The sequence below is a fragment of the Mus musculus genome, chromosome 4 (genome assembly GCF_000001635.26).
Source record: "Mus musculus strain C57BL/6J chromosome 4, GRCm38.p6 C57BL/6J".
In the NCBI taxonomy this organism is placed as follows: Eukaryota; Metazoa; Chordata; class Mammalia; order Rodentia; family Muridae; genus Mus; species Mus musculus.
Genome location: NC_000070.6, coordinates 148,622,132 through 148,633,118, shown reverse-complemented (window position 1 = coordinate 148,633,118; position 10,987 = coordinate 148,622,132). Strand labels below are relative to the sequence as shown.

The 10,987-nt window shown below is 46.4% G+C and overlaps 1 protein-coding gene across 10 annotated transcripts in view; it reads left to right on the top strand.

Moving 5' to 3' along the window:
* Positions 1-6,034: 6,034 nt before the first annotated feature.
* Tardbp (TAR DNA binding protein) overlaps positions 6,035-10,987 on the top strand; it is a 14,703-nt gene continuing 9,750 nt past the window's right edge. For 8 of the 10 annotated variants that reach the window (NR_131120.1, NR_149751.1, NR_027864.1 and 5 more), the window contains exons 1-2: positions 6,123-6,438; positions 7,743-7,994. Coding sequence is in view for 5 of the 10 variants with exons in the window: in NM_001003899.2 (NP_001003899.1) it covers positions 7,757-7,994 (238 nt within the window). In the remaining 5 variants the exon portion in view is untranslated. Of the gene's footprint in view, positions 6,439-7,742; positions 7,995-10,987 lie in introns of all 10 variants that reach the window. The other 2 variants (NM_001305425.1, XR_390742.4) reach the window with 2 other exon arrangements.

Sequence of the window (10,987 nt, the reverse complement as noted above, 5' to 3'; positions counted from 1 at the left end):
AATATGTTGAGGAGGGTGAGGTATGGGGGAAAGGGATGTCTCAGTGGGCCCCATGCCAAGGCATCCCTTCCCCCTGAAGGACCAGCCACACAAGGGTATAGAACAGAGATTATTCAGGGCATGGGGAGGGGGGCTAAGAGGGTCGTAGAGGCAGAGAAAGGCAGGAAGAGAGAGAAGTAGAGGAGAAGAATAGAGGCCAGCCATGAGCACGTGGAGGGCGGGGGGAGGGAATGGGGAGAGTTGGTGGGAGAAAGAGGGCAAGAGATGGAAGAGGGGGCAGCAGCCCCTTTTATAGTGGGTCAGACCTACCTGGCTGTTGCCAGGTATCTGTGGGTGGAGTTTAGACAGAATGCTAACAACATTGAACAACAGTCTCACCTACCCAACAAAGTGTACATAAATCTCTTTGTGGAACAAAGTTAAGCTAAATAAAGATCAGACATGACTCCATCAAAGCTCTTTGAAAAGAACATGTGACACCTTCTGAAAAATTTATAGATATAAACTGAGAGAAACAAGCTCTCAGGGGTCTGGGGGAAGGGTCTGATGTGGTCTCACAGGTAGTGCAAAGGTTACCAGGCTAGAAAGCCATCCACTCCCAGCCTTCTGGGCAGGTAACAGGTTCCGCATTCTTGCCTGTGTGCTTGAGATTCCAGACTCCCCGGGAGCTTTTCTGTGAGCACAAACACATCCATGCCCCCTACAAGTTACACAGGACCTGCAGATATGCTGTATCCATTGGAGTGTTACTTCAACTGTTCTTGTTGTCTGGATTTGTTTTCTTTAAGGGTTATTTGTGTTATATGTATATGTTTGAGTGTGGTTTTGTGTACATAAGTACAGATGGCCAGGGTAGTCAGAAAAGGGTTTCAGATCGCCTGGAATTGGGAGTTACAGGCAGCTGGGAGAAGCCAGATGCATGTTTCAGGAACTGAAACCAGGGTCCACTGCAAGAGCAGTAGGTAATTAATTCTTTCTCTCTTTCTCCTTAAAGATTTATTTATTTATTTATTTTATGTATGTGAGTACACCATTGCTCTCTTCAGACACACCATAAGAGGGCATCAGATCCTATTACAGATTGTTGTGAGCCACCAAGTGGTTCCTGGGAATTGAACTCAGGACCTCTGGAAGACCAGTCAGTTTTCTTAACCACTGAGTCATCTCTTCAGCCCCACCATTTTTAGTGTATTTGAGACATGGTCTTACTATGTAGCCTTGGCTGGCCTAGAACTAGGTATGTAGTCCAGGCTGGCTTCCAGATCTGGGACTAAAGGTGTCTATCACCAAGCCAGGCTTTAAAAGTTTCCGAAAGCCAGGCAGTGGTGGTACACGCCTTTAATCCCAGAATTTGGGAGGCAGAGGCAGGTGGATTTCTGAGTTTGAGGCCAGCCTGGTCCAGAGTGAGTTCCAGGACAGCCAGGGCTACACAGAGAAACCCTGTCTGAAACAAACAAACAAACAAACAAACAACAAACAAACAAACAAACAAACAAAAGTTTCTGAAGTAAAAGTTATAATCTCCTGTACTGGAGAGGTTCTAATAACTTCTGGTCTTCCCGGGCACCTAAGTACACAGTCACACAGAGAGACACATACACATAAAAACAAAAAACATTTTAAAAAATTGTTGGGGCTGGCGAGATGGCTCAGTGGTTAAGAGCACAGACTGCTCTTCCAAAGGTCCCGAGTTCAAATCCCAGCAACCACATGGTGGCTCACAACCATCCATAACGAAACCTGACACCCTCTCCTGGAGTGTCTGAAAACAGCTACAGTGTACTCACATAATAAATAAATAAATCTTTTTAAAAAATTGTTTAAAATTTATAAAACTTTGCCGGGCAGTGGTAGCTTATGCCTGTAATCCCAGCACTTGGGAGGCAGAGGCAGGTGGGATTTCTGAGTTCGAGGCCAGCCTGGTCTACAGAGTGAGTTTCAGGACAGCCAGGACTGCACAGAGAAACCCTGTCTTGGAAAACCAAACCAAACCAAACCAAACCAAAAAAGTTATAAAATTTGCTGTGGACCATCAGAGCCTAGGGCTGTGGTAAAACACTTGACCAGTCCTGGGCTTGATGCATGGTGCATGGCACCACACACATAATAAAATCAGTAGCTGGCTATGGTAGCGCATCGCATGCCTTAAATCCCAGCACTCAGGAGGCAGAGGCAGGGAGATCTCTGAGTTCGAGACCAGCATGCACTACAGAGCAAGTTTCAGTACAGCTGGGGATACACAGAAAAACTCTGTCTTGAAATATGTATATATATTGCAATCTTTCTAGAAGTCAGTAACAAGGCAAGACACATCAGTAGACCTAAAGCTCTTTGTTTGTTTGTTTGTTTGTTTGTTTGTTTGTTTTTTTCGAGACAGGGTTTCTCTGTGTAGCCCTGACTGTCCTGGAACTCACTCTGTAGACCAGGCTGGCCTCGAACTCAGAAATCCACCTGCCTCTGCCTCTGCCTCCCGAGTGCTGGGATTAAAGGCGTGCACCACCACGCCTGGCTTGACGTAAAGCTCTTAAGTCAGGAAATTATTTCCAAAAAAGCCAAAATGACAACTGTATAATGGGAGATGGCACAGTCAACACATCAACAAATACATAGACACATGTCCTCAGTGGTCTATTACATGAGAACACATGTCCTCAGTGGTCTATTACATGAGAACACATGTCCTCAGTGGTCTACTACATGAGAACACATGTCCTCAGTGGTCTACTACATGAGAACACACACATGTCCTCAGTGGTCTTCTTGCCAAGGATGTAGAATTTTACATCCTGAGAAACTAAAACTAACCCCAGATGTGGGTCATGCCACAAAGCTGAGATCTCAGAAGCAGCAGTCAGCTAGGCACGCCTGTAACCCAACACATGAGAAGTTGTGGCAAGAGAACTGGCATATGAGTTCAGGGATAGCCTGAACTACATAGGGAGTATCAGGCCAGACAGGGTTGCCTGGCAAGAGCTTGTCTCAAACAAAAATAATGTTATCTGGGCACAGGCATTCTGCTGTGCTGAAATTCTGCAGGGTGAGGCAATTAATAAGCAGGAGTTTTTAAAAAAGGGCGAAAGGGGGGGGGGCTGGAGAGATGGCTCAGTGGTTAAGAGTGCTGACTGCATCCTGAGTTCAATTCCCAGCAACCATATGGTGGCTCACAACTATCTGTAATGAGATCTGATGCCCTCTTCTTGTGTGTCTGAAGACAGCTACAGTGTACTTAGATATAATAATAAATAAATCTTTAAAAAAAAATAACCAGCACTTTGAGCTCAGCACAGGCACCACGGGTTCTGGTTTTTAGCTTGGTATGGTAGTTATAACAGCACTTGTTTTTAGCTTGATATGGTAGTTATAACAGCACTTGTGTTTAGCTTGGTATGGTAGTTATAACAGCACTTGTTTTTAGCTTGGTATGGTAGTTATAACAGCACTTGTCAGGCGAGGACAGGAAACCAGAGCCCAGTCTCAGCAAACAAATAACACCGATGAGGTGTAACCCACCCGTTACAAAGGCAGATAAATGACGGCTGCCGAATATTCCAGCCCAACCAAGACCCTTTCTTAAAAAGCAAGTAAAAGAGAGATGGCCCTGCCAGGTGGCACACACCTTGAATCCCAGCACTCGGGAGGCAGAGGCAGGTGGATTTCTGAGTTGGAGGCCAGTCTGGTCTACAAAGTGAGTTCCAGGACAACCAGGGCTATACAGAGAAATCCTGTCTTGAAAAACCAAAAAAAAAAAAAAAAGAGAGAGAGAGAGAGAGAGAGACAGACAGAGAGAGACAGACAGAGAGAGAGATGGCTCAGTGGTTAAGAGCACTGCCTGCCCTTCCACAGGACCTGGGTTCAATTACCAGCACCCACATGGCAGCTCACAAGCATGTATAACTCTAGGGTATCCAACACCCTCTCCTGGGCTCTGTTAGCATCAGGCATGCCCACAGTGCACAGACATACATGCAGGCAAAACACCCACACATGATAAGAAAAAAAAAAAAAAACAAACCTTAAAACTTATAATGCTCCCCTCACAGGTGGGGTGCGGTGTATCACACCTCTAATACCAGTACGCTAGAATAGAAACAACAGCAAAGACCAGCATGGGCTATGCATTAAGTTGGAGGCCAGCGGGAGCCACATGAGACTCTGACCCAAAAAGAAAAATAATAATTAAATAAAAACCCAATATGGTCTAGCCAGATGTGGAGGCATAGATACACCTTTCATCCCAGCACTTGGAAAGTGGAGGCAGGCAGAGCTCTCTGAGTTCCAGGGCAGCTGTAATGATGCATATCTATAGTTCCCGAAGTCTGGAGACCTGCCTGGGGGAAAGACTGATTTGAAGGTCAACCTGGAATATACAGTAGGACCCTGTCTAAAAAAAAAAAAAAAGATAGCTGGTGCCAGCTAGATGGCTCACAGAAAAACTCACACAGAGCAGGTTTGGTTTCCCACAGAGACGTGAACACAGAAAATAAATAAAAAATGCAAGCTGGGCGTGGTGGCGCACGCCTTTAATCCCAGCACTCGGGAGGCAGAGACAGGCGGATTTCTGAGTTTGAAGCCAGCCTGGTCTACAAAGTGAGTTCCACGACAGCCAGGGCTACACAGAGAAACCTTTTCTCGAAAAACCAAAAAAAAAAAAAAAAAAAAAAAAAAAAATCAAAAAAAAAAAATGCAATCATCCTTTTAAACTACTGTTAAAGTTCTTGACTTTTCCAGGCATGGTAGCACAGGTCTGTAATCCCGGACAGTCAGGAGGCCAGGCCCAGGCTCTGCTGTATGAAACCTTGTCTTAGGAGACAAACAAAAAACCATTTTGGTGACTCACACCTGTAATCCCAACACTGAAGGCGCAGATTCAGGAAAGGCATAGCAAATCTGAGGCCAGCCTGGTCTACACAGTAAGTTCTAAGCCAGCCAAAGACTACGCAGAAATCCTGTTTTGTTTGTTTGTTTGTTAAGTTCAAAACCAAAAAGTAAATAATGCTGGGTGGAAGGACTCATGCCTATAATCCCAGCACTCAGATGGTTGAGGCAGGAGGACAGGCCAGGAGTTCCTGGCCAGCCTGGGCTCTAATGGAAGTTAGGGGCTAGACATTAACATCTGTTCTTCCAATGCCATCTTCTTACAAGGTAGCTGTGAGGAGGAAATGAATTCATTTATAAACTTAAAGTGGGAAGGCTTGGCCTGATGGTGATCTGCAATCCTACCCCATTCCTCCCAGAAGGGAGGCAGAGGCAGGAGGAACCCAGCAAGCTCAAGGCCAGCCTGTTCTGTACAGCAAGACCCAGTTTCAGTAAATAAAGCAACTGTGTAAAACCTTTGTGCCTAAGCTTTGAATCTGATACACCAAGAAATTCCAACCCTGAGTAAAGAGTCTACATCTGCTGCTTGGTGGTAGAGCTAGCCTTCAGCCTTTTTAAAGTTATACTAGGACTCGTCAACTGGAACCGAAATACTGAAACATCCAAGTAGTTTTTTGCTGTAGGATTCAGACCCTAGTGGGGCCTCTTTCTCATGGTGACTTCATGCAAGGTACTCAACTCTGTGCCTCAGTTTCTTCACTTATTGAAAGAGGAGAGAGTATCACGACTATCGTGTAGACTGCTAGGGCAGCATCCACACTTGGCAGCCTTGATGAGTTAAAGGACAGCCTGGGCTACACAGTGACTTTGAGATCCCTGTCTCTAAAACAGTATCTGATGGCTAAGCCCAAGGTCAATGGGAAGACACTTGCCTGCCATTCACAAGATTCTGGTTTGTTTTTCTCCCCCTAGAGCCAGAGAGTGCTAAAAGGTACTTGATACAAAATAGTACTTAGAACAGGGACCATTTTGCAGATCAAAGTTAATGTTTCCACGTTGGAAATTAACGAGCAAAGGCAGAAGACATTTAAGAGTCGCCTTTAGACTAGGAACCCAGGGTTCCCAGGGATTCCCCCCCAAGCCCTTACGCGTTCAGTCGCAGGCTCCGCCCCCTTTCCCTCCTAGCCCCGCCCCTGCCGCCCCAGTCCCGGCCTGCGCTAGTCTCGCGCATTCTCGGCGCGCGCGAGCTCCTCGACTAGGGCCGGCCGTTGGTCAGGCGAAGCCATCTACCGCGTTACGTAGGGGGACTCGGAAGGCCGAGTGGCCGTTCTGTCCTTCATCTGTCAGTTTTTCAGACCCAGCTGTTTTCATTGTTGCGTTTCTTTACTTTTTTCTATACGCCGAAGAGCCTGCTAGCATCCGAGCCTCTGGGAGGAGAGAGCGCCTGTGGCTTCCCTCGGAGAGCGCCCCTCCTGCAGGGAAGCCAGTGGGAGAGGCCGAAGGCGGGCGAGGGCGGGAGGCGGCCCTAGCGCCATTTTGTGGGCACGGAGCGGTAGCGCGGCTGTTGTCGGATTCCTTCCCGTCTGTGCTTCCTCCTTGTGCTTCCTAGCAGTGGCCTAGCGGGTAGGTTGGTCGCCAAGGCCGGCCTGCGTGCCTCGAGTGTTGCTTCGGAGAGGCCCGGTGCGGCCTGCGCCGCGGGGAGGGAGCGGTAGAGCGGGGCCTGGTTGGCCTCGCGCAGCCGCGTCGTTAAGGCCTAAGCGCGGGCAGTAGCCGGAGCGGGACGCCGGGCCTCTGCTTGGCTGTGAAGCCACGGGCGGAAGTGTGTGGCCGCCCCGGGTTTCCAGGCGTCCTAGTCCCTGTAGATTGTCGCTTTTGAGAATAACTGTTGTCACCATGGGACTTGGACCTCCGCGGGCCCCACCCTGGGCCCAGTTGAAAGGGGGGGAAAATCATCAACGTTGTCTGTCGCGCACGGCCTTCTGGGAAGCGGCGGCCTACCTCCCGGAGTAGCCGTCGTTGCTCCCTCGACGCCTAACTTTAGCCAGACCTTTCCGAGGATGAGCACCAGAACTGCTAGATAACTGTTCTGATGTCGGTGTTCGTGCTCCACCAGCACAGGGAGGGTTCCTCAGATCCCAATGCTTGGCTGGTTTTTTCCACGTTAAAGCACGTGCTAAACCCGATTCAGGTCCAGGCTATAGAAGAAACTTAATTCAGAATGGTTACGAAATACGGTAGCCTGTAATCTGTGCGCTCCAGGTAAGAAATGACGAGTGCAAGAAAAAAAATCGGGGCAGATACTTAGTTCTTTAACACCTTGTTTTTGTCTGGCTTTGTAGCCAACGGGCCACATGGTAACACTGTTGCCATTTTAGCACCGGAAGCTTATAGTGTGCGCTGAGAAAATAGAACTGGCGGGCAGAGCGCCACATGAACACCGGTTTTCCCTGTGGCTGCCCCGGAACTCAGTAGACTAGGCCAGCCTCGAACTCAAAAAGATCTGCCTGCCTCAAGAGTGCTGAGATTAAAGGCGTGGGTTATCGTGCTCGACAAAAATCACATTTTTTTTTAAAGATTTATTTTATTAATATATGTAAGTACACTGTAGCTGTCTTCAGACACTCCAGAAGAGGGAGTCAGATCTTGTTGCGGATGGTTGTGAGCCACCATGTGGTTGCTGGGATTTGAACTCTGGACCTTCTGAAGAGCAGTCGGGTGCTCTTACCCACTGAGCCATCTCAACAGCCCCCAAAATCACATTTTTATTTTAGAAAATACCTTTTCTCTATTTTTTTTTCAGGGATGGCAAAAGAAACATTTTAGGTAGCAGGAATCTTTTCAGGAAGTGGGAATAAAGTGGTGTGATAATAGCCAATTATGAAAAGATAACTCCTCTGATTTTCTTGCTCATTTCTTTTTCCTTTAAGAGATTTAAGCAAAGATGTCTGAATATATTCGGGTAACAGAAGATGAGAACGATGAACCCATTGAAATACCATCAGAAGACGATGGGACGGTGTTGCTGTCCACAGTTACAGCCCAGTTTCCAGGGGCATGCGGCCTGCGCTACCGGAATCCCGTGTCTCAGTGTATGAGAGGAGTCCGACTGGTGGAAGGAATTCTGCATGCCCCAGATGCTGGCTGGGGCAATCTGGTATATGTTGTCAACTATCCCAAAGGTTTGTTAATCATTTTGGTTTTGCTGTATTGCTGGCCATGGTTAGACTTCCGTGCCATCTTAATTTAAGTGAGACTATAATATCCAGGGCTTCATGTGTGCTGGGAGAATAGTCTATTGTTGAGCTCCAACTTGAGGGTTTGGTCGTTATGGAGGAATGTTTCCTATGACCCTAACTTTTTCATAAACTTTGTTTAGACTTAGACTACTCTGGCAGGTCAGCAGTTTAAGTAAATGGAAATTGAAAAGCAGGATTCTTTTTTTGAGGAGCATGAATTTAAATGTGAAGCTGGCAGAACATGGTCATTGCTAATTTTAGGTGGTGAAACCTAAATGCCTTAAAGATGCATCTGTTTTGTAAAAGAATTTGGCTTTTTGAAACGGGGTTTTTCAGTCTTTTGGGTTGTTTTGTTTTTGGTTTTGTTTTGTTTTTTCTCTCTTCCCCTTCCCGAGACAGGGTTTCTCTGTATAGCCCTGACTGTCCTGGAACTCACCCTGTAGATCAGGCTGGCCTCGAACTCAGAAATCCACCTGCCTCTGCCTCCCAAGTGCTAGGTTTGAAGGTGTGCACCACCACTGCCCAGCTTTTCCTTGCAGCCTCAAAAATCATCTTTGTCTCATCGTTTTTTGGATTTTCGAGACAGGGTTTCTCTGTGTGTCGTCCTGGCGTATCATCCTTTTAAGATTTGTGTTTTATTAAAGATTTATATCTTATGTGTTATTAATGTTTTGTATGTGTGTCTCTACACTGTGTGTGCACCTGGTGCAAAAGGGCATTCAACCTTCTGAAACTAAAACTGTATGGTTGTGAGCTGCTGCGTGGGTGCTGACACCCAAACCCTGATCTCAGAAGACCGAAAACACGACAGATGCTTTTAACGCCAGTGTTCTTACTCCATCTCTTCTTTTTCCCTCCTCAAAAAATACCAACTGCGCTAGCCCAAGTCTTGAGTTAGGGCAGAGCTACCTGAGATTTTTCTCCCTCTCTTACTATGGACGTTCTTGAAAGTTTGAGAAAGCTGGGTCTGTGGTGCACGTCTTTGATTCCAGCACTCAAGGGGGCAGAAGCAAGTGGATCTCAGAGATTGGGGATAGCCAGGACTACAACAAAGGGAGACCCTGGGTTGGGGACACTGGTGTTGGTTAGGCGTGTTGGCACATACTTCAAAGACTGGTAGTGGTGGTAAAGTGAGGTGCTGTGTTGGAATGAACAGGGGCTGAAGGTTAGAACTCGGTAGATTGCTTTGTAGAGAAAGTCACTTGTGTACTGTATGGATACAGCATCTGTTAGTTAAAGCTGATTGGCCTGTAGCTGAGGCAGGAAATAGAAGGTGGGATATCCAATAGGGGGAAAGGTTTGGGGATAGAGAAGACACAAGAGGGTTGGGCACCCACAAACAGGAAGGAGGGAGACAGGAGCATGAGCAGAGGTAACTTGCCACGGGACAGAACTTAGAATAAATGGTATTATTAAATTATAAACCAATCGGAACAGCCAAAGCTTATGGCCAAGGTATTTCTGATAATGCTTTCGGTCTCAAGGTAGTCCAGGATCCTGGGGCCAGGAAGAAATACTCAACTTCTACAGGGCTTGCCTGGCATGTAGTTCATTGAGGTGTGGTGTACACGTGTAATAATTGGGGGAATGAGAAGAGAGGACTCTTGGACCAGGTTTTTGTTTTTTGAATTTTTTGTTGTTTTTTTGAGACAGGGTTTCTCTGTATAGCCCTGGCTGTCTTGGAACTCACTTTGTAGACCAGGCTGGTCTACAAAAATCCACCTGCCTCTGCCTCCCAAGGCATGCGCCACCACCGCCCGGCTTTTTGGCAGGGGGCAGTTTCACCTGTCTCCGTAAAATAACAAATGTTGCTTAATAAATTAAAGTGACCCGAGGTTTAGGCCTGTGATCTCGTTTTGTTCTTTTTACTGCAAAATATCTATTGCTAAAAGTTTGGATAGCAGAAAACAGTTTACGTGTAGAAATGAAAGTTGCTTTTTTAAAATTTAAGAGTTTATGTATATGGATATTTATACACGTGTATCAGAAGAGGGTTGTGATCCCCTAGATCAGTCAGATTTATTTATTTATGGTTTTTCGGGACGGGGTTTCTCTGTGTAGCCCTGGCTGTCCTGGAACTCACTCTGTAGACCAGGCTGGCCTCCAACTCAGAAATCCGCCTGCCTCTGCCTCCTGAGTGCTGGGATTAAAGGCATGCGCCACCATGCCTGGCCAGCCAGTCAGATATATTTTAATACCACAAAATTAAATGAAGTAGAATTGTTCTTATTTTGATACAGCTTTTGAGAAAGAGAACATGCAGTTGATTACAGTCTTGCATAATTTCACAACCCGATCCGGTAAAAACACTTGCAGAGCAAGCCTGACAATCCTATTTGGAACCCACATACAAGACAGACACAGTGCTGTTAGAAGCTCACAAGCCAGCTAGCCAAGGGAAGGTTGCTTAGTACCAGGAGTAATAAAATGGACCCTGCCAAGCTGGGCGTGGTTGCGCACCCTAACTATAACAGGACAGAAGGTGTGAACCTGCTTACAAATATCCTCCTTTATACTCAACACATTCCACTATGTGTTCAAAATCAGTTTTCAGAAAGATTCAAAACTAGAATTGGGGGTACTAGAAAAATCACTCCAACCACTTAAGCTACATTCAGTCTTTAAGGGACTTACCAAAGTTTTCACTTTTCATAAATCTGCTCTTGTTTTACTTTTTAATTTCTTAGTGTATGTCCATGGGTTTGGTTTTATTTTTGTGGTTTTGAGACATGATTTCTCTGTGGAACTTTGTGAACCTTGCTGGCCTCAAACTCAGTGGTCACCTGCCTCATTACCTCCTGGCCTTGGTTTGCATTTCATAGACAAGGCTGAGCTTGAACTCACAGATCAACCTGCTTCTGCCTCCTGAGTGCTGAGAGTAAAGTCAAGTGCTGCACAGTAGAACATTTTAAAGAAGTACTAAACACACATGTGCT